This window comes from Botryllus schlosseri, chromosome 2 (assembly GCF_051294905.1).
Source record: "Botryllus schlosseri isolate E-star chromosome 2, Bs_hap1, whole genome shotgun sequence".
NCBI lineage: Eukaryota > Metazoa > Chordata > Ascidiacea > Stolidobranchia > Styelidae > Botryllus > Botryllus schlosseri.
This window is the reverse complement of record NC_137237.1, coordinates 6,332,487-6,357,187: the sequence shown is the minus strand read 5'-3', so window position 1 is coordinate 6,357,187 and position 24,701 is coordinate 6,332,487. Positions and strand designations below refer to the sequence as shown.

Below are 24,701 nucleotides of genomic sequence, written 5' to 3'. Positions count from 1 at the left end.
CATATTACAGCGCAGTTTTCAAATACACACTGTCTTGCTGATCTACGGTGCCAAATGAACTGCCGTGCACGTGACATTCACAATTACAAACTCGAATTACAAACAACGCCATAGCTATCCACGTTGTTGATTGGTGAGTAGCTCTGTAGTACCGGCGATAAAAATATGCGTGCAGCACAACGTTATGTTACCGCCGAATACTTTGAGAATTGAGAAGTCGATCAGTATTTAGATTTTCGGAATCAGTATGACACAGTTACATTCGATTAATATCAGTTATAATAAATCCTAAGCTATTTACGATGGACTGTTTTTACAGAGAAAATGTGGCGCACTCTACGAATTCCATGTAGTGACTTCGAATAAGTGCTACCATGACGTCATGGATTTTCAATTGTGACGTAACAGCTGATTTGCATGTATGGCTCTTTGGGAGTTAAAATTGAGAAAATAAGTCCAATATGGCTCTTCGGACAAAAGAGGTTCCCGACCACTGATCTAGAGATACTATCATTCTAGTTGGCTAGTTGTAATTGAGAGCGAAATGTCGGTTATCTTATTGTGATTGAATTTGTGAAATGTTTACATCGTTCAATTTCAATCAGAATCTAATTCTTGGTGTTCCTGAAAATGCTGCAGGACAGCTGTATAAGGCGGAACGAGCCACAATTGGTGTACTGTACAGACGCTTTCCATTCGCACGAGATTTGACATGAACTGAACTTGATTTTAGTTGCATTTTCGCAAGTTTTTTGCGAATTCAGGAATTATGATTCTAACCAAATTTGGAAAGAAGCTGTGTAGCTACAATTCTAATTATTATCTAACGTGTAAAAGCTGAAATTTCTCAAGTCCAACTCTGTAGACGAGAACTAAATAAAACACGACATCAATCGCTATGGAGGTTATTAACAAATGCAAAGACAGAATTAACGAAACGGGTACTTTTCCGCGTCGCGTCGCGAAACAATTTTCGGGGAACGCGCCGCCGCGATGATGTTCCACAGATCCGAACACGAATTCGATTGTTTACCCCTGTCAGAAAACCGCAGACAGCACTCCGCAATCCGTCCGCGCGAGCGAAAGGCACCGTGTATTGTGCAAACAAACATATCGCCCAAGGAACATCGCCGAAGACGGGCGCCTTTCCGAGTGACAATCGACACTACACGTCTACAGGCGACTCTACACTGTAAACACGTGGGCGGAACATAGGTGTAGGAGAGATGTCGTACCGATGGATCACTGGGACCGATAATACTTGAAAAATTCTCCATGATAATTCCATGATTGCACTCCGTGAATTTGTCTGCAATTGCATGCGGGCCGAATCTTTCCACACATACAAAAATCTTTGACGTGCACGAGTTACGGGGTGTCTGACAGATGTTTTCGGGGGGTGTAAAATGAATTTCGATCGACGCCTACATTATGCTTTGTAGCCTTCATCACGAACAAACAAGCAATCGTTTTTAATGTGAAGCGTAGGGCTTGTGTCACGCTATATAATTGCATATATTATTTTATTCAACACCTTCCTTGAGTGGAATTTTTTACGATTCATTTATACTATTCATAGGGTGGGGACCGATGATACAATAGCCAAATCAAGCAAAATAGTTGCACTAACTAATCATGCAACATTTGAAACATGCCTACACACAGAAACTCTTTATGTAATAATTGCCGGTGGCGTTTTATCGATAAAACGAGGTATTTGGAAGTCGCAATGTCGATTTACGGGCAATATCTATGTATACTAGGGCTCTTCAAAAATGACTTTTTGTCTCCAATCGTACTGGCTACTTCATTAAATTGTTAGGTTACCTAATTTAAACCTACACACAAAATTTGGTTCAATTCCAGCCAGTAACCGCTTTGCTGCAGGAGAAGAAAGTTTCAATTTAATATATAAAAATAAATGATAAAAAATTTGAAAATTTTATTTTCACCCCATGAACGTGTTAGGCTGTCTATAGAAACGATCCTCACCAAATTTGGTTCAACTCCAACCAGTGGAAGCGGAGTTATTGCCGTCGAAAAATTTGGATTTGAATAAAATAGTATTTACGGTGACCGATTCTTTGTTTATTTATTATAGTTGTGCTCACCGTAAATACTATTTTATTAAAATCTAAATTTTTCGACGGCAATAACTCCGCTTCCACTGGTTGGAATTGAGCCAAATTTGGTGAGGATCGTTTCTATAGACAGCCTAACACGTTCATGGGGTGAAAATAAAATTTTCAAATTTTTTATCATTTATTTTTATATATTAAATTGAAACTTTCTTCTCCTGCAGCAAAGCGGTTACTGGCTGGAATTGAACCAAATTTTGTGTGTAGGCTTAAATTAGGTAACCTAACAATTTTATCAAGTAGCCAGTACGATTTGAAAAAAAAAAGTCATTTTTGAAGAGCCCTATTGTATACCCTCACATTTATAAGTTCGAGCCTAAATCGAAACGTGATTTTATGGCAACAATTGAGTTATTATTAATTCCATTTTTTCACGGTTGCGACCAAACATTCTGTTTTGGCTTGCTGTAGCTTAGATTATATTACACAGCAAGAAAAGTTGTAACATTTGAGTTTTTGAGAGTATGTCTCATAGGTCCCCGGGTCGTGTGCCTTTGGACCCGCCGGGTGGGGACCGATGATACGTTCGAGCAACAAACTTTGAACGATTATGAATGTTTTGGGGCCAGAGATCATTTTCCAATTTTTGATCCATAGGTACCACATCTATTAGATTTAGACCATAGTGTAGGTTGCAAATCAGGCCGTTGCCACTACATGTTGCTATCACATCTATTCCAATGGGTGAAAACGATTCTAATACACCAATCGGATACATCTAAGGCGTGCATGGTAATGCTGTAAAAGTGCCCCGCCTTTTTGCGCATTCTTGGGGTGGCACACACACGGTGTATTGCATTCGTATTCATCCGTGGCGTTCGCTAACAGTAAAGTGACTTTAGACCTGTTTATATCTCGAAAACGAAAGTGATGTAAGCTCACTCTCACCCCGAAACTGCATGCTACTTTACAAAATCCAAAGTTTCAAAAGTATGTAGGTTTGCCCAAAAGTGTTCAAGCAGGAGTACTAGTAGCCTAAAGCCATAACGACTCACGTAAGGGGTGAAAGTAAGCCAAACCTACTTGCGTACACCGAAAGAGTAAACGCAATTCGTTACGGACTACCTCTGAGCGAATTACAAGATTCTCGCTTACAATATATGCTTCGCGGTGCTTGACCGGGCCCAAAATATCTCCTCAAAGCATCGCGAAATCGATTCGCCACGCGCCAAACCGTCACGAATCGCGAGAAACGATTACCGTTCCGCCACCGACGCCTGTGCCTTCGTTATCGGCAGCGAATCGCGACTCCGCGTCTCGCAAAGTTTTTCGAGGCGATTTCGCGCACCGACCGAGTCATTGACGGCATTTTACCGTGACCCGATTACCGTATCACTTATCGAAAGCGAACACGACGAACAAAGGAGACGCTGATATCTCGATAGGTATCATTATGTCACCCCCGGTCCGATGCGGGAATTTGGGAATGCGTCGCGTGGCAGGTCGTAAAAAGCGCGCACACTCTTATAGCGAAAAGAGTACTTATTTACTTTTACACCCAAAAGGTGGCGCACGAAAGCACAACAAATACTTCAGAATTCAGAAACTCATTTCTCGTGGAGTCGATCTAATACCTCCCCCCCGACACACACATACACACACCCTTGGTAGCGACTGAACAGCAGTTCCTTATTTCTGTTTCAACATTATTATTATATTCCTTATTCACAGTAAGAAACTGGTCAATACACACATAATCCGGGGAGCAACCTGCACCCAAAGGAAAATGGCAAGATTGGAGTAAATTTTTAAAATTTCAGTAATGCAGTCAAATTGTTATTCCTATGCAATACATGGATTCTTCTTCTTCTTATTATTATTATTATAAATTCATTATGATTATTGCACGTTTTGAGGAAATCGCCATCATCAATCTGCGCTTTTCATGTTCCGTACATATTCATTCGCTAGTTTAGTTTTTACGTCACTTTGCTGAAGAGACGGTTCCGGTTAATTCGCGGTGTAAACTTTACACTGTACCGCATTTTTCTAGACCCTACCCGACTACGTGCTCCATGGAAGCTTATTCCAATTCGTCAATTCGGATTGAAATGTCGCGTGTGATTGATATCGCTGTATAATTCTGAGGTAGTACCACCTCTTAGGTGCGAAAATGCACCCTTTTCGCTAAGGCTTTATGTTAAGTTGGTGAATTCTGCCATGACGTATCCCCCAGGCGCCAAAATGACCGCGCCCTTAAATCATGTTATCGTACACACTCTGTGGTGTAATGCGCATCATCGTCGCTTTACATATAGGCGCAATTACGTAATTTGGTGTTGAGAAAAAGCGCACATACGCCTAATATAGCTAGGGCGCCACAGAATCACCATTTGATAATTTCCACAGTGTCGGCGCACGTAACTTTTCGATTAGTAGAGTCACTATAAACGGGGCCGGCCCGTTCACGGCGGCGTGTAAGCTACCGTTGCGGCTTGTAACGTGCGAGATTACAAAACCGGAGCCTCTAAATCCCCAAACAATCCTCATTAAGCTCAAAAGCTGCGTCTCATTAGCAGGGATTATGAGCTGCATAGATTCAGACGGTCGTTCATGGATGTGTAACTCGACGTGCACATTCGCAAAGGGCTTTGAGAGTGCTGCTTGTCTTGACTGCGCATAACGAGCCAAGGTTGGTCGCCAGACATTTGCGACTCTCTTGCCCACGAGAATGATCTCTGATTCGACACGAACTGAACCTGGTCCAATTTCGAAGTTTTCGCGAATTCAGTATTTCCAATTCTGATCTAATTTGGAAACGCTGAAAATTCTGAAATTGACCAACTCAACTTCGACCCGGAGCCGCGGCCAAGTTCGCAACTTAACGATGAACTTATGACCGTAAACAACGGCGTGTCGCAAGGCCAGTAAACATTCCTACCTAATCAGCCAACACAAGGACGCAAAACCATTACGAGAATCGCACAGAAGTCATAAATTCCGCACTGGGAAATTAAATCCGAAAGGAATAAACCAATAACACGCGCGTCATCAAAAGCACAATCAGACCGCAGCTATATGCGCATCGAACGCAGCAGAGACATTAGCGTGTCGTCAGCTCTAGTGGCAACAAATATATCGGGAATCGCGTGATGATATACCGGCCATTCGAAACCGCCAGCCACTGACTCAGAATGTTGCCCAGAACCGATAATAATAAACTATGCCGGGCAAACGACATCGCAAGACCGCAGTTAATTTCTCCTGGTCGCGTCACATTTCTTTTGAGTTCCGCACTTCCAGATGACAATGCGATATGGGAGTATCGTGTTGCGTAATAAATTAAGCCTCATTATTCCCAGCCTGATATGTCTGGAGTGCCGTGCGTAATCGGGACCGCGGACTACCGACCTGAGATCGCTTTGATCGTGGATGGGATGGAAATCTCTTTGGCGAGCGACGGGGTGCTGCTGCAGCCTGTCCGGTTGACCTCCGTAGTGATGATTTGTGTTACTGAAACAAATTAGAGAAAATCAATATAAAATGCAAAAATTCCTTCAATGGGCAGCGCGCACATCAGAATCATATATCGTGTCACACCTTGCGTTACATATACACAGCTTCGTCAAATGTTTGCCTTATAAACCGGGAGATCCGTCTGATTGAAAGTTGCTTGTATGGCTTATAAAAACGTCCCATGCAAGAAAATACGTAAACACTAAACTTTCCCATCTTTTTATACCGTGCCCCCCCCTTCAAAACATTTGAAAAATCAATGGCCTCCGTGTGTTTCCCGCCTAATCTAAACCTTTTAAAATTGTGTAACGTTTATCAAGTACAAGGTAGACAGAATGATAAGATGATATACATGCGTCACACAATAGACATGATAGTGATAGTATATGAATTAGTTATACATTGAGATGGTTGAGCTTGTTTGTGATCTGACAATGTACCAGTTGCAGCTATGGTGGTGGAGGGAAGAAAGTACACTCAAGGTCATAAAGTATGCTGTATGCTGTGCTAGTATTTTCATTATATATTCATTTATTTCTTTTAATATAGCGGGCCACTGATGTAAACGATAGATACCCATCATCATCATCTGTATCTGCAAGCAAGTCCTGTTATTACAGCGTGTAACGCTGAGGGAACGTACGACTAACGTGCAGCTAAATCGACTAGTTCGTGCAGCTTTAAGAATTCTGTCGGTATAATGTAATTTTCGTGAAATATAGACGTAAACACGGTATTCTATCGTGAGAGCTTTTGCCACCAGATAAATAACCCCGCACGCCGATGCGTTTTACGACCGGCTTTTTTGCGTCGAGGCAACTCATATTCCTAAATATATCCAATTCCTAGAATATAGAAACGCAAAAGCGCAATCATAAGAAATTACGAACTGAAACTCGTTACACGCAGAACTATGCTAATTCGCGACCGAGGCTCAACAGATTTTCGCAACGCCCGTGTCGAAAGTTCATTGCGATGCCGCAAACGGAATGATCCCCGTGCCTTGTTTGCACATTCAAAAATATCGTACATAAACATTGGATAACCAAACACCGTTTTGATAACAAACACCGACGACCATAAGCGCGATCGTTACCGCCAGATTACGGGCTCGTCTATACGAACGCGGTGGCGCGGCGCGCTCATTAATCGCCGCTGAATATTGCGGAATACGCACGGAACGCATTCAACATTCATGTCTATGTACTTTTACGTCATTACGCGTTTTTGAGATGTACGTGCCATCTGGTTGCTGATAAAATATGCAGGGCTAAATCGCCATTTCACCCACTACAGAGAAGAGATTTCATAATGTGTTAACGTTAAGGTTCATGTTACGAACAGGACTTTAACCTATACGACCCGGCATATGACGGTGATGCGAACGTCCAGCGCAGACTATATGTAGATGAAGGCTATACCACTATTTTTGGCAAAGGTCCAGTTACAAAACTCTAAAACCCGATCAGGTCCTTTGTAAATCTCGTGAAATAATTTACAGTCATACATACGTAATAAGGCATAAGCGTACACAAAATAAGGTAGAGCGGTACTAGCATAAGCAGTGACCGAATAGCATTTAATGTTCTACTGGAGAATTGGTATTATTATATATGTTGCTAGTTCTTTAAACAATGATTCTAAGGTGAGCAGATCGAGTCAAATGCAGTGGTGAAGGCTCCCACTGGTCATACAGATTCAAAACATATTCTGTTCATGTTCGAAAACGCAGACTTTTGTCACTTTGTTTTACGTAAATCAAGGATTATGCGTTTGGTGTTGTCGAATGAAGTATACTGGGGCAGATAACGTCCAGATTCCAAATGAAAAGGTACGCATTCGGACCGCCAGTTGGGTAGCCGCGCTGTAGGTATTTCAATGACTTGGAAAACCTAAGTGTCGGGGGATTATCTAGGCTCCTCCTCGCACCTCATCCGCGTAAGCGGTGTCTCACAAAACGCCTGGAAGTGGGCTGTGCTATTAGTCGGCAGTTACGAGATAAAAATGAAGAATATCGATCATAGTAGTCGACAAACACCATGAATACCTGAAAAACATTGCTTGGAAAGAACCACGCTGTATTCACAAAGTGATAAATACATAAATACTATATTACTAACCTGCCGTGGTTTGGAGCGTTATGCAAAAACAGCTCCACCGGCTCCGAACGCTGTCTGTAATGTAAGTCCCTGGGCGCCGGGCGCGGATACGCCTTCCCCCCGCTGTGCGGTCGGACGGTAGGCACCAAATTACCGGCGGTCGTGTGGCTTCTAGCCAGCCGCGCGTGTGGTCGAGGCCGGTCGCGCAGGGTCGTAACTTCGTCCTGCGCCTCTTTGCTCATGTCATCATCTGCGGGAGAAATTCCTGTGGCTTACAATACAGTTTTTACTGGATACGCGCGCGCGCGCAATCGACACTTGACTCATGCGGAGTTAATTTCAAAATCAAGAAAAACATGTCAAACGCAAAGTGGCGTGCACGGCTATTAAAATTCCTACTCTGGAATATAACAAATTACTTCTCATCGACTGCTCAACAGGCTCGATTGCGCACGATTTCCTGTTACTATTGTAAATTAAGTGGAACGCGCTGCAGTCTACGGACAAAATCATGCGATTTGAAGCCCACAAATTGATACACACATCAGTAGGAAATAAAATTTTTCCAAGCTTTCAGTGTTCTGCCAATTTCGACCACGACTGGAAGAGATTGTAAACTCTACAAAAACTATATTCTCTCAAAATGTGTATAATGGACATAAACTACCCCGATTCCACAGCAACGATATACAGTTCGTTGAAGATATTTCGGGCACACGCGACCACATCTATTTCACATCCCTTACGACAACGCGCGGGTCAATCACTATTTCACAGATCTGTCTCCACAGTTTCACCAATAACGCGCGAATCACAGCGCACAGCGGACAGATCTACGCGTCGGAAGCTCGGTACCCACCGTCCTCTAGCCTTTTGTGAAGCATTTTCAGTTGTTGAAAGGTTTTCGCCGAGAACACGTCGCTGCCCGACGAGGAGTCGAAGTCGCTGTTTTGCCGGCGGCTCGAGACGTCGTTGGCGGACTTGTTCACGACGGTGGACACGACCAGCTGATTATCGTTGGCGTCGAGGTAGATCTTCTCCACTGCGGGAATAACATTTATTATGATCAGATGTGGTCAGTAACGATTAATGAAGTGTATTTCTATTTTTAGAAGTATTGACATATGATTTGCAAACTTGAACTGCAGCCTAAAGTATAGTTATACACTTTCAGAATATTTAAACTCCCACTTGAACCGTATTGGTAGACGAAATAACTTACTTTTCGAAATTTGGATTTTGTGAAAGTAGATAATTCTCTTGGGGATAAATTGGCTTCATCATCTCAAGAAACGCTGCCGAATGTATTTTCGAAGGCTGTACCAGCGTACCAACTTGTATCGCCATTACTCATTTTGCGAACATCTCGCAATTTTATGAAGTAGCCATCCCCGATTTGCCGCAAAAAGACAGGGATGAGAGAGAAAGAGCGAGTAATATAAAAAAAATAGAAAGAAAGAGAGAAACCTCATTTGCCCACATTACAAATCCACCCGCGATCAAATCTACTTCCCGTCCCCACCTACTCGCAGACTTGTACAAATTACTGGATTTTCAAAAAGCGCAACTGGAACTAGAACTACTCAATTTTTGAAACTCGTAACAATAACTAGAAGTACCCGATTTTCAAAATCCGCAACTAGAACTGGAACTACCCAATTTTCAAAATCCGCAACCAGAACTAGAACTAGTCAATTGTTAAAACTCGCAACTATAACTACCCTATAGTCAAAATCTGCAACTAGAACTAGAACTACAACTAGTCCATTTTCAAAATAATGTTACCCCTGCGTCAAATCCACTTCATGAAACAACTTAGTCGAGCAGTTTTAATATCACTTGAAATAGACTTCACATGACTACTCCTTGTAATTAAGTGGAGATCGAGGAGTTACTATCACTTCCTACTGCAATGGAAACTCGGGCTATACGTTGACCATCTCAGATAATGATACTAAGTCATTTATAAGCGCAATATCCCACCTGATTCGTCCGCCAAAGGCAGCTGCGTGTGCGACACCGTCACCCCGTCCGCGGCCGTAGCACAATTCGCGCGCGCTATATTATTCCGAGCCAACTGCGACAATATCGAACTTTGCGACATCGCACTTCCCAAGTCTGAATTATTACGCCTCATCGCGGGTCGCTGCGGCGACCGCCCCGGCGAATTACTAGGCGCAGACTGGTGAAATGGGCGATTTTTGAGGTGGCTAGGCACTCTAGTCCGTGGCGGCACGTGGGGCCTGCGCCTGCCTTCGCTGTCCGTGTTTGAACTGCTTCCGTTGCTCACCGACCGTACGTGACCCGAGTGGTATCCCTGGTCGTACATGGCCGATTCGGAGAGGTGGTGGCCGTGCTGGTAGTACGAGTTGTGTTGCGCCACGGCGCGGTCCGTCGCGGCCTTTTTCGCTTTCGGTCGTTTGCGTTCGTCCGACGACGTGGGCGTGAGCGATTTCTTCGCGACGTGGGATTCGGCGAAGTGCGCGCCGCCGTCGTACGGGTGATCTTGACGGTCGCGGCTGTTGGTCAGCATTTGCATGATGCTGCCGCCTGCGGAAAACGGAGCGATAATAGCGATGGAAGACTGATTTGAATAAAAATAGAACGATATACATTTATGTCCTTGATTTTTCATGCGGCATCTATACGTACTGCATATGCATACCCTAAGTGCATGATTTGAATATGCCGCTGGTCAAGAAAGGAGCGGAAATAGCCTTGTAAGGATATCTAAGTCTTGTACCACTCCTCCATATGCATACAAAATCTGAGTTCGTGCTAATGCTTCCAGGAAAATGTATATTATAATGTTCCAATTTAATTTGTGAAATTTTTTCAATGCTTCAATTTCAACTCTGAGTTTCCAATCTCATCTATGGTTTTCCCGAATATGCCATAGAACCGAAGAGCGCTACACGAACCAAGCACGGTGTAGAGACATTTATCATTCTCGTGCTTTTGGGAATGAACTCAAATTTGATACGAACTGTACTTCAATTTCGTTGCATATCTTTCACTTCGGAATTTAATTCAAGTGTTAGCCAATCCTAATTCTAATCTAATTCAGAACGAAATGTGCAACTATAGTTCTAATCTTAATTTAACCAAGAAAGAGCAATGGTGTCAGAGACGAGCAAAGAAACACGCGCTTCCATGATGTCGCCTAGTTCGTGTCAGCGAAACATCCTCTAGCGACATCAACTCTCTAAATTTCAAACTGTATCCACCATATATGTCATCTCAAAATGATTTGTATCATGGCCATGTTAGTTTTAGTAGACCATGTTTGTATGCACAGATAAAAAGTGATCGCCAACTTGCGTATAAATGTGTGTTTCGAATGGGACGCCGGAAGTGAAACGGTCGATCCATTCAAAACGCCACGCCAACCTTATCCATAAAAATATCATCAATCTATTATCATACCTTATAAGACGGTGCCAGCAATACAGTTGAGTTACCAAAGCGTAAAATCGCATTTCTTTCAACAACAATCACGGGATACTATACAAGTTACGTTCCACTTACCAATTTGATGCGAGTTGCAGTACGCCACGTGAGGTGTAGTCTGCTGCTGCTGCATATAATAATTATTGTCCTGCAGCATATTAGCCGCGAATTGCTCTTCCAGTGAAGACGTGTTTGGCTCGATCGCGTACCCGCTTTGGGCGTGATACGCGGTCGGGTCGAAGTATTCCTTCTCGCTGACCCGGTAATGGGTGTACGGGAGAGCCGCGTGTTCTGTGTTGCTTCCGTTGTGCGCGTAACGTGGCGATTGAGAGGAACCCACACGAACTGAGGCGGTCCGTCTGGGACTGTTGCCAGCGTCTCTGCCGTTTACGTGGACCGGGAACTGATTCGTTAACAGCCGTTTCGTTCTTTTCATAAAAAGAAACGCATTTTATAATACAGTTTATAGGTAAACGTTGATGTAATTTTGACACTTACTTGCTCAAGCTGGAATACACAGATCTGTCGTTGGACATGTTCTGAATGTAGTCGCGGCCCTTTTCTTCGACGTACATCGTGATTAGACCGTCTTCGACCAGTTCGTACAAGCTGAAACGCGAGTCGTATACAATCAACAGCGATTTTAATTTTACGGGGCTTGCCGCGATTAACGCTTGCGAATTACTGGCCCGAAAGTTCACTCCATATCTTCTAAATGCGCAAATGTAACACAAAGGCGATAAAAGCAAATAAAGGCTTGGAATCAGACTAGGACAATTAAATAATTCTAGATGTGTAATTCGACTGTTTCGGCAACCTAGTTCTAATCTAATTCGTGAAATATTTCCTCTTTTCTAGTTCTAAGTTCTGTTTTTCTTCACAATGCTGCAGAACGGTATAGTGCGAAACGAGCCCAACTTGGGGAACAGGCATTTGCCACTCTCGCGCTTTTGAGACACAACTCTTATTTACCATAAACTGAAGTTGATTCTGTTGTATTTCTTCCTAATTCGGAATCGACTTCAATTCGAGCTCAGTTATTCTAATTCTAATCTAATTTGCAACAAACAGTGTAGATATAATTTTAATTCCAATCTAATATGTAAAAGTTGAAATATTTACGTTGTCAAAAATTGATCGGTATGAACCGGATAACCAATACTTTTGAGGTGTATGGGCTGGCTATAGCCATAAATAGCCTCTAGTAACTGAAAATCATCAACTAATACGTGGAGGTTATGAAATCCTGCGGATTGAGCCCGATAATATCGGGGTCGAGTATTTGTATACATACAAACGCCGCTTACGCCACAGGCATCAAGGCCGCAAGAACTTGCTTACGCCTAATGTATCGCAGTCGTTTGCGTTTTCAATTTCGAGACTAGGAACAGGAACGGCTTCGCCGCTGCCATTGATATATCTACTAATAAATTGTCACTTACCTATCAAACCTCTTATCGCCCACAAAGAACTGCCCGCTGTCGTAGTACAATTTAAAGTTTTTGACGGCTCCTAGCAATCTGCAAATACAGAAACGTTTGATGGTTTCGCAACATCCAGACTAGAAGTGAGGACGCCTCTAACTATACTGACTACCCGCAACGGATTCACGGGTTACCGCGAAAAGCAAACTGGCTTCGTGACAAATGTTCTTCTCGAGTGATTGATACAACTTATTGAAGCCGCGTGCCGTCACTTTCGTTATTACTCAAGGTCTCGTGAGACTGGAATCGCACACGAGCCAACCCCGACTTCCCCCGTTGGGTATTACGCGGGATTGTATTCATAAGTCGTCATCACGGAACAACGCCAAATATGCGCGAAGGATTGAAATTTAGGTGCATTATCACGAAAGGCGGCTCCGTAGTATTTTTGGTATGCGAATTTCGTAATAAAACAATTGAATATTACATCGCCGTTGAAATAAACCCAAAAATTTTCTGCTGACATAAGTCAGGGGTAGTCGTCAGCAACTTAGTAGAGAATTGAAAAGTATATTCCTATTGTAATTAACCCGAACAACATTTTCGGCTGACACTCGTCAGGGGTAATCGTCCGCAGCTAGCCGAGAATTGTAAAGAACATAGTAATAACATAATATAGTGTCAGTCGAATTTTTTCGGGTTCATTTCAACATGAATAGATCACACAATTGTATATTGAAGTTCTGTAGCTCTTCAAAAACATTTCAGAGACTAATATGACTGTCGCGCCCCGATAGTATAAAACACGCTACTTTCAGTGCGGTCGAAAGACTCATTTTCCAACGAACGTGCGGCAGTTAAGCGAATTAAATTCGCATTACTATCGCCATACATGGAGTTATCGCGGAAATCACAATCTGCGCGGTCTCATCCACGCTCTCGCGGGTGAAAGGTCGAACCCGGCGCTACACGCCGTCTGAGTAAGTGCCAGATGTGCGGCTATCTCGAGGAAGCGAACGTCGGGTGCGTGACTCAGTGCTAGCACCGTCACTACCCCTTACGTCGCTAATTACAGGCGACGGTGTACAGTAGGAGTTAGTCAAAATATAGACAATGTTATCATTCGTGGCGTCATCCGTCATCGAAATGTACTTTATGATATTCGTTCAAGTATCGGGCTACGAATATGTATGTATGTCAGAAATTTTAGTGTTGAGTGATCAATGCGCGTCGGTCTGGCATACAGCCTCAGAGATGCCAACCTACGTATTTACCATAACGCGTTCAGTGACGACGTACATTGCAAGAATAACATACAAGTCCCAACTAAACTATGCTCAAGCTATGACTACGCAACTGTTTTTTATATCACATTATCGTATTATGTAAAATATGACCAGAAACTGTAAAGCGAGGAAAAATAGTATATTATGAATGCGAGGCACTCAATATCACCCAGGCAGGGTTGTAGAAACGTGATTCGAACAAGACTGAACTCGAAATAAACAGTGAACATAATGAGTTGGGGTCGGATTCGAGTCACAACACTGTTACTCGGACTCGGACCTTCGAACTCCGACTGGCAGTGAAAATGCCTCGACTTGACTCGAGTCACAACTATAAAACTAAAGACGACTTGTGACCTTGTGAGTTGGTTACAACCCTGTCTGTAGTAATGATAGTCACGTCTACGCAAGTATACTCATGGTGATCTAACCGCGTAGCAGGTCGCATATCAGTATAAGTCGACCCCAAATCACGAAACGCGCTATTACTGAAGACCGCTGTGAAGGGGATCCCTCCGTGGTCGGAATTTCGCGGTTTTTCGGTTTGAGACCTACGTCTCATTAGTCACATCGCCCATCAATCAACCCCCAATATATTCCACTGGCACAACAACGTGTCTTATGAAATCGCCCCACAAACACGATATTTAGATATCAATACCGAATCCTGAATATCGGGGGGGCGGCGCATAAAAAAAGCCTTGCCACAAAAGATCTAGCGCCACTTTGCAAATGTGAAGTGACCCGCGTTTAACGGGCGCCAAATACAAAGACTTGAGAATTCGAAGGTCACAACTTCATACTATGGAGTATGTGTGATAAATAAACATTGCCATATAGACGGCACTTCGCGTCAGGGTGATAAAACCGCATGGAATTGGACTCGACCGTGTTTTCCATTGGGATGTTGTTCCTTTCTCTTGGTCAACATATTGGCTATTCATACTTGAACAACAAAAGAGTCATTTTGCGATTACCCGAATCCATGATTGATCCAAAACGCTGACGAGATACAGAAAATGAGCTTAATCATGGTCTGGAGTTGTAATGTTGAACGCATGACAAATCTTAGTAAGACATTTCTCACGACTCGACAGTTAGGGTACGACGCGCACTCGAATTCACAAGGGTCTTAACATTCAGAGCGAACTTGGACAGCTAGATAATTATAGTTGTATACTTGGACTAATTAGAGCGAGATGCCGATAATCTAATTGTAATATAATTTATGAAATGTTTCTTTACTCTGCTCTACTTCTAATGTAATTTAAGAAATGTTTTCTCCCTTAATTCTAATTCTACTCTAATTTGTGAAATTTTTCTATGCTATAATTTCAATTCTGGTGTATTCTCTGGTATTCCTGAAAATGCTACAGCAGAGGTTCCGTTGTTTGTTTGACATTCACGGTGTCTCGACTACATTGGTCATTTCACACCAGGCCGACATTCTTTTTATTTTTGATTTCGTATTTACCGACTTATCGCACGGCTCAATTCTAGGCTTTTATAAGACACCGCTTACACGGATGACGCGGCGAGGAGGAGCCTAGGTAGGAATTCTGAAGCCGACATCAGTCGCACTGGTGTTGCAGCTGTGGATCATACCACTATGCTATCTCGCCACCCACAACAGAGGTGTTTGCTGCGCAACGAGCCAAGCTTCATATACAGTTATTTGCCATCCTCATGCATATGGGATTGAACTCCGATTTAACATAAACCTAATTCAATTGCCAAGTTTCCGTAAATTAGGTAATTCTAATTCTAGTCTAATTTGAAAAAAACGGAAGCTGTACGGTAATTCTAATTCTAGTCTAATTTGAAAAACAAACTGTTGCTCTAATTCTAATCCTAATATAATAAGGAAAGCTGGAAATTTTATAGTTGCCCAACTTTGCCTTAGAGTGGCAATTAGCATTTTCTTCAGTGACGGGAGCTATCGCGATATTTCACTCAAAAGGTGAAAGCGACCATGTCCACGTCTCGCTGGATTCTCATTTTCATCACGTACGGTACAGTTCTGGTAATTACGCATCAATGACATTCGTACCGTTACGGCATCCCCAATAACGCCAAGCACTGTCTCTTAAAAACATAGGATCAATTTCGCCTGTGAAGGATTGCTTGTGTTTGTAGTAAGATAAATTAGGTAGCGCTACACAACGCGGCTTGGCAGTAGCGATAAGAAACGCATACATCACAAAACTTAGGCCAAGATCAGATATCAAGCACTTACACACAGGGATTCGGTTTAGTTTACGAAACATCTCTAGATCAAAGACTTCACGAAATCGAAATTCGGAAAGACACCCAAACAGAAAATACCAAACGTCGCGTGTCAAATAAACTTTGAATTCCGTATATGACATGCTACATGCAGCGGACGACGCGATTGTGTACCTCTGGGGGCATTGTTATCTGTTTGTTACGTGGCACGCGGCCGTGACGTTGCGGCTAGCAGCACGCTTTTGCAAGAAACGGAGTGTGGCGAGATGGCATAGTGAACATTCCGACATGAGCTGATACAACAACATAACTTTAATACGACTCGTCCATCATAGCTTACAAGGGGGCATTCACGAGAATCAAAAGCGTATAAAACAACATTTTATTTCCTTCGAGTACAATGGGAATAGTTTATACAAAAATCACAAAGAAAATGGCTGTGTATCACGCGACTAAAATTATGTCATTGCAATGTCACTGTACTATGGAGTTTGACTTGATTTGCGCTAGGTTCAAGAAGAAGTAATGACTCATCAATATCAATTCGAATCAACCAGTAAACACTGCTTCGTAAGAAATTGAGCATAGCTTTATTGATTGATAGGCACACAAATGCTACACTGCGAATGCGTATTCTAAACATTCCTATCAATATTCACGTAATAAGACACATGTTACACATCGCCCGGTGTTAGCTTGTGTCACTTCATTTGTTGACTATGCACTACACCAGGGCTGGCCAACCCGTGGCCCGCGAGAAGGTTTTGAGTGGCCTGCGAGGTAATTTCTGAAATCAGTAATAATATCAAAAATGGATTGCACAGATTGTGAACTTGCAAGGCCAACCAAAAATTTGATTAGTGTGGCCGCAACACTTGAGATGTAATGACTAAAATATCAGTTCCGACGCATTGGGAGATCCACGGGCTAGTCACGTTGTGGTAGATCCTCGTACACCTCAATAAAGCAGGATAGTTTGCGATAGATTTATCAAAAGTAAAAATTTTCTACACGCGTCGCGCAACATATTGTCACTTGATTTCTTGCTTTTAATATTGTTACCTCTTTGTGAAAATGAAAGAACTCCTGACTCCTGAGTCTAACTATATTCGCGATTACGAGACAAAGTGTCGTTCATTATATGCGACCTTGCGTTTGCGCAGAAAGACCAACGGCTAGGCCTATGAAACCTAGGCAGAAAATGATTGACGCATGTTGGTCGAAGCTTTCGATATCGATATGTTCAGGCGCCGAATAGTCCAGTCCGCGCAAACTGAGCCCAACGATATACAGCAGGACCGCAATATAGTCAAGTGACAATAATATTGACATGTGAGCTTCGAAAAATTTTCGCGCCTGGCGCGGCAAGTGGCCCGCGCAATAGTTCGTCAATCGAATGTGGCCCTTTGACTGAAAAGGTCGGCCACCCCTGCACTACACCGTACATGGCTATCGTTACGGGTTATATTGAGTGACATTATCGTTTATGCTGGGCAGTATTGAGCAGCTCCGCTGACGGTAGGATGGATGTCAATGTATCCCGAATACCGTATGCGATCAATCGCACTCCGCCAGTGACCATATCATTGGCTTCACAAGTTTCGAATATCTGGGATTCAATGGAGATACGCAGACTGTCGAGATAAATAATTCACAGCGAAAAGGCTATACATTGAAATGATATGGAACAAAATATCGTATCCCGATCAGTTAACTTGGCTCTGATATCTTTTGCGTTACGATGAACCCGCACGCACTACGCCGATCGATCTATGCCCGTTGCTCACCAGTATGTTACAAACTCATTGGCAATTATATATTTCTCATATTTTACGGAAAGGCACTCCATGGCAAATTAACAATTCAGCACGACCGTAATTACCTCGAGACCTATAGAATGCGAAGTAGTACTGATTCACAGTGAAACATTTCGAATAATGTTGATTAATAGATGGGACATGTATTTCAAGCATTCCGTATATGCGTTAAGAACACTTGCCACCGTACTGCCTCAAACGTATCAGTAGTCATTCAAGAGAAAACACACGAGTCCTCGTGCCTCTCAACAATTAGCGCTGCGCGGGTGTCATCAAACAGTTAGTTGTCAGCTCGCGAACCGATCAAGACCCTTTGTGATTTCGCAACAGGTGCCCGGAGTATTTACACAGTAAATTCAAAATCGGATACACATGTAACTAAGAGGACGGGTGCTTAAGCGCGGAATAGCGGGACTGCCTTGCTATCTCGCGAAAGGTCACCTACGTCACGAATGTTGATGGCCCTCTAAGACACATCAGTAGTTTCCAGTTGGCGCTTCGAAGTTTATTTAACGCCGTCTGTTCGACTGTTTACTGCGGTAATCATGCCATTGTTCTGGAAGCTACTAAGCCAAAATACGCCGTCGCAAAGATTCCAAAAAATAGATATTTAGACAATGCATTCCGGAGTGAAAACACTCGGCCATTCAAAATAAACTAGGCGATTACAATCACCTTCAAATATAGTATCGTTATTGGAGTCGCACGCCAACGTACATCATGCCATGTCAATGACAATGAAACCAAGGCGAAGTTTTCGCGACTTTTTCAAGATTCCTCAAGTGCTATTACAGCCCCCTCTGAGAACGTACGCGGAATTCGAAGACGGTGGCCTGTGATGTAAGCCGTTGACTTTACACACCGCCAAACGAGTTATCGCGAAGCGTGTCTTAGGCATGAAATTTGACATCCGACCGAGGTATTTTTATACCGCAGAAATGGGAAGCGCGTCTTCGGGAAAGATACCCGATACTGCCATCGAAACCGGATCTATAAGCCGCTCGATTTCTTGGAACAAAACCCCAGATATGCTCAATAGCCGTCCAGGTCCTTCGAGTCGGTATACATTTATAGTTACCGACAAAAATGTCGATATTCACGCTCGTTTCATTTCTACTAGTTTCGCTCTATCCAATGCTTATTCGACAGAAAAATCACGACTATGCATAGTAATATACATATCGTAATTACGAAATTATAAACACTAAAATCCGCATCCCCCAAATCCCCAAAATATTTGTTAGTTGGTTACAAATTAGTATTACATAGTAGCTGAATAGACTGCAAATAATAGTGTCGGGACCACGTGACCTAGGCTGTTTAACGGATGCATTCATCGCACAGGTAACGGAAGTAATGACCCTTTGCAAGTCACAAGGTCATATAATTCTCAATGACATTGTGACCAGAAGACGTACACATTCCGTGATCTATCGAACGGAACTCTTCCGGGCGATTAAGATTGAAAAGTCACACAGCCACTTTATAGGACATGCATGTAATACGATCAAGTTCAAAACTCGGCACCATAAACACCAGTAATCACGCGGAGATGAAACCAAATCTCGAGAACCTCTCGAGTCCAATTGTACCGAAACACAGGAACGCACCGCATTATACCAGGAACTACTTCAGATGTTCCAATAAAGTCGCAAGAGCCGGTATTAAGCATTGCCTATTATACCACACATACGGTCCCTCACTGAAGCATTGCATAATCAAGAGAAATGCAGCAAAGAGCGACAAGGGCCAAACGATAATGACGGATATCTACGCTAAAATGGAAGTAGGGTTTCGTACTTTCTTAAGTCCTACCATTTACATCCGCCAGCCATAGATATCCGTATTTATGATTCATTAACTTTCTGTGAGTGCTCTGGACGATGGCGGAGTTTATTAGAATAACATGATCGAACTCCCATGAATCCGGCGCGGCATGGTTGGCCGCTACCCGAAAAACAAAAGCCAGTCGAGTACTGTGTCGCATCGCTCAAGAGATCCATGAGTAATCGAGCATTGCGGATATGGCCCGGAATCGGCCGGTATTCTCGATGTTTTCACAAGCTTACAATGAGCAAATATGGAAGACGAACCATTAAATTCTCTCTGACTCGCAAAAGGGGTCGGAGCGGTATGATTAACAGCGCACTGACTCGACAAAACCCTGTAACGGAGACAGATGCGCAACAGCCAGATGTATAACGTAAAATTAAACGTTGCCGTACCGGAATTATAATTACGACGTTGGCTTTAAAATTACCTGTCTACGGACGGTGGTATGGTGTGAGAAAATTTGATGATAACACATCGCTCATGATCGAAATAGCGCGTTCGCGAATAACAATATTGCGTTACTTAACGGATATTTACAATATAAAGGAATGTGTATGAATTGCCACAAACCACTCCACGTTCTCTCTACGGATCCAAACGGGCAAAATTACAAATAGCATCGTAACTCGTAAGGTACGAATACCTTATGGATACACACAAGAACACAGATCAACCCAAGTGTGAAAACAGGTTTCGCTTATGAACGCCAAAGAGACCAGGTTTAGGGACCCGTGCCGTAAATATGACTCACGGAATTTCAGCAGTGGTCGCAATCGCGCTCATGATGTTGGTAAAATATCCAAGGCTTATCATACAAGTCTACACAGCAGGGGTTCCTAACCTGGGGACCATGGAAAATATGGTCCGTGGACATATGAGCAATGAGCATGCGACATTACAGCAAGCGAGACTTCGGCATGCGACAATTTGGCATGCGACGCATGAGCATGTGGGTTAAATTACGGGTTAGGGGTAGGTTAGGGTTGGATTTATGGCTGGGTTAGGGTTAAGCTTTAGGTTAGGTTAGGCTAGGTTAGGTTAGGTTAGGCTATGTTTCGGGTTAGGGTAAGTTTTGGGGTTATACAGTCACATGCTGAAGTGACGCATGCTGATGTGTTCCATGCTGAACTGTCGTTTTCCATTGTGTCGCATGCTCATATGTCGAGCAACCGGAAAATATATCATCTCCTAAATCTACTACAATTAAACAAAAGACTTATTTTAATTTAATAAAAATACTATTACAGCAACAAGTTATTTCTTGATATTCGGTTCACTTTCTTCCCTCCACCGCCATACCAGCAATTAAGACATAGCGAGAGTAAAACCAGGCAGAGCCATCACGGTAACAGAAATCTAATAACAAATTAATGTACTGTGTACTCGCATGTGTATTGTGTGCTATGTTTAAATCTTTTTATCATTCCAGTTATTGATGTGTTTTTGAATTAAACTATCGTTAAATTTATGCAGAAATTTTCCAGTTTCGTAAAAAGACAGTAGAAAATTGATTTTTCAAAGCTTTCAAAAAGGTCCACCGTGTAAAAAGAGTTGGAAACCCCTACTGTACAGAACCATCTATATGTGGACGGTACAGTACACCGTTTCAAGTTCGCCTAGCACGGTGTATTTCACTACGGATCATCAAACGAAACTCCGAATCCTCTGACAAACAGATAATTTCACGATTCAGTAGAATGTTTGTAAGACAATGGCACGAGCGACTTGTCGTCAAAGGCGGAAGTTTTACGAAGGTTTGCTCGACAAATACCAGGCTTCCTATACGCGGTGACGTAGAACCAACGAAACCGTCTCGATGATCACGCCTATACGATAATCCGACGAAAATATACTAGACTTTCCATTTAATCGCAACGAGAAAAACATCCAGCTGCCGAGAAGCCGCGTGTAATTTCATGCGTAGTCACTAGTCATAATATCGCGAGACCCAGGGATATATATCCATTATCCAGCTTCGCTTCAGCAAATATAGGTCCGCAAGGAAGAAAATCGCACGCACAATCATTGGCAGGTTCGGAATCGAATGCGCCTTACAAGGAAATAATCCGACAGGAATGAAGTCGCCCGAGAAAATAGCGTAACGGGGAAAATTACGGTTCATTATTGTCGGGCCCTAATTTAAGCAATTAACGGGAATGTAATCTTAGAGTCGTTTTCGTGAACGCGAGACAAAAGACGAGAGGGTAAACATTTCCAATCATGTGAACATCGCCTTGAAAAGCCATTTCCCGGTAATGAACAATTTTAGTGCTTGCTTATGGATGGCCGCGAGCAATTAGAATTTGGACAACGATACGCGCGTATGGTATTTACTAGTTTACTACAGTACGCGGAAAACGACATGTGGTTTCACTTATACCTAATGGTTGTGGGAACCACCACCTGATTGAGGAAGCTAGCAAAAATTACTGCTATAATGCGAAATCAGCACAGATATTAACATCAGCACACACATTAATCCACTGTTAATGAACTCGTCACATATCTGTTAACGATAGCAAGTCATCTCTTATCCTAACTACAAAATTGTTATAGGACGCCACTGACTAATGTTTCCATCGCATGCAAACGCATTCGGAAATTTGATTGCGAGATCATAACTTCACTTACCTCAAAACGAGCGTATATCGGCCGGCTTCATTCATGGATTCTCTGACCAGGAAGTCCCCCTCGTCCTTACAAAGCAAATCCCCATGCTCGCGACTAATCAGACCGTGGTACTCATCCCCAAATTGTGGAGGCCGATCCTAAAAAGATAGGGTTGCAGTATAATTTTGATTTTACTGGATTTAAAAACTGTCGTTTCCGGATCAATTTTACGGGCATACTACAGAGAAGTATAAAACGCGGGCGTTTAAACAAGACGACAAAACGCCTACACTTCATATTTACAAATATTGCGACCGGTCGTAGAAAGAGCACTTGACGCCGTACATATAAGACTGAAGAGGTTTTAATACGGCGGTGCGAGTGCAGTATATCCAAACACCGCGCCGGACCAAGAGCGGATATGCTTGTTCCAATAAAGGTTTTGTCACAGACGATTGCACTTGACAAAAGTACGGTGGTCACACATGAGCATGAGCAATAGAGTGTATATTTGGATGTCTGAAACATCAGTGGGTTTCGACGAATAATGTAATTTCGAGGGAGGTTGCTATGTCACTCTCAATTGCTTCGTGCCCACCAATTCCCAGTTTGGAGAACAAGATAATCAAACCACTCCAGCTGCCGATCTATAACGACAGGGATATTTGTGGGAGAATTCTATTTGGTAATATCCAGGCCGTGTTATTTTTGGCATTTCAGGAGCCAGATGCCAAAACTGCCAAAATTAAAAATTTGAAAATGCCAAAAATAAGCAATTTTTGGCATATGCCAAAAATAACACGGCCTGCCAAATAGTATATTTCGTTCATGGTGTTGTTTTAACAGGACCGCGTTACAAGCGAGAAGAGCGTTTGTGAAAGGCAGGTTTCTTAATCTGGGTCCAGCCCACCCATTAGGGATGAAAGCATGGTGTCCTAAATGGTGTGGGCACAGCGAGATTGAACGGCTGACTGCATTTGGTTTACGTCATACTTTCCATTTGCCCAAAGACAATTTTACGACCATTTTTGACGGCTTGTCGAGCACTAAATTTGATAAAACGGGTATCAATGAGAAACTGCCGCAGTACTGATTATTAAAATATAAATTATATTCTGCTCATGGAACTGGAACCCCCAAAATCAACCACGATTTTTGCATTGTGATCGAGTTGAACATTGTGACGCAAGAAACTGTCTGGCTATTTCTGAGCTGCATAGTCTCGTTTTGCCAGACAGTCTTGTTGCGTCAATGTTCTTAAACAAGCTAACCTTCCCAGGACTCTTCCATGCGAGTTGGTAATATTAAAGCCACCTGAAGTGACAAAAGTCCTCCGAAAATATATCGGTAGACTGAAGGAGAAATGATAGTCGGGCTACTAAATAGAATGTGTTGAGAGACAACACAGGAAACTCCTGAAAAAGGATCAGGAAGAAAATTCTTTCCGCGATGAGATCGATGGCACTGGCGAAGTGATCTCTTTTCATGATGCATGGAAGCCGGTTCGGCCCTCCAAAGATTTTGAAGCTCTGAAAACCTTTTGTGGATGACTGGCAACATTCTTTCCTCAACGGCTACTGTTGAAGCCGATATTTTCCAGATTCGCTGGGCGAGAAATGAATTTAGGAGAAACTTAGCTGACCTGAGTTGGAAGCACTGTTACAGTGCAAACGATTTAAGTCTATTCAACAGCTGTAACAATCAGCTGTTGAGCGTGTTTGTTAGGCTTTTCTTTCTTTTTTTTGCATACTGGCACCGATTCCGATGGATACTGCACATTTTGTGGTTTCGTTTGATATTATTAACCTATGAAATCGTTAGGTTTTTTCTTCTTCTTATTGTTTGTTGGCACTGATTATACGTGGATGCTGCACATTTTGTGGTGTCTTTTGACAAACTAGCCCAAATAAAGCGTTTTTGTGACTAATTCGAGGCTGAAACTATCTATTTAGAGGACGATGCCAAAACTGCCAAAAATAAAAATCGAAAAATGCCAAAAATAAGTTATTTTTGGCAGTTTTGGCATATGCCAAAAATAACACGGCCTGGTAATATCCCATCCCAGGCGAAGGTGCATGATTAAAATGTGAAGGAACACAATTTTTTTCCAATTCTCTACTAATTGCTGGCGATTCCCTTTACGAGAGTGTTAGTCGAAAATACGAATATATTATTCAATTGTATATTGATGTTCTGTACCCCCATGAAGCTCTTCAAAGAATTGTATTTAGTAATCTCATCCCCGGCGGAGGTGCATCATTTAAATGTGAAGATTTTTGATTTTTACAAAAACGACATAGCAGTCCATGTAGTACGGCTTGAAAATAATAACACTAACTCCTTAACAGTTGAATCCGTGACG

General features: G+C 42.6%; 1 protein-coding gene and 1 long non-coding RNA gene across 5 annotated transcripts in view; both read right to left on the bottom strand.

Moving 5' to 3' along the window:
* The window catches only part of LOC145433185 (uncharacterized), a 49,118-nt gene that overhangs the window by 17,027 nt on the left and 7,390 nt on the right, over positions 1–24,701 (bottom strand). For 3 of the 4 annotated variants that reach the window (XM_080310149.1, XM_080310151.1, XM_080310148.1), the window contains exons 3-10: positions 22,361–22,497; positions 12,586–12,663; positions 11,642–11,752; positions 11,222–11,571; positions 9,677–10,243; positions 8,553–8,735; positions 7,715–7,943; positions 5,490–5,591 (exon numbers count right to left, since the gene is read on the bottom strand). In XM_080310149.1, the coding sequence (XP_080166275.1) occupies positions 5,490–5,591; positions 7,715–7,943; positions 8,553–8,735; positions 9,677–10,243; positions 11,222–11,571; positions 11,642–11,752; positions 12,586–12,663; positions 22,361–22,497 (1,757 nt within the window). The remainder of the gene's footprint in view (positions 1–5,489; positions 5,592–7,714; positions 7,944–8,552; positions 8,736–9,676; positions 10,244–11,221; positions 11,572–11,641; positions 11,753–12,585; positions 12,664–22,360; positions 22,498–24,701) is intronic. The other variant, XM_080310150.1, reaches the window with a different exon arrangement.
* LOC145433187 (uncharacterized) lies at positions 13,780–22,354 on the bottom strand. Its single transcript, XR_013913062.1, has 2 exons — positions 17,507–22,354; positions 13,780–16,796 (listed from the first exon to the last, which is right to left on the bottom strand). It is a non-coding gene; the product is annotated as an uncharacterized LOC145433187 (long non-coding RNA).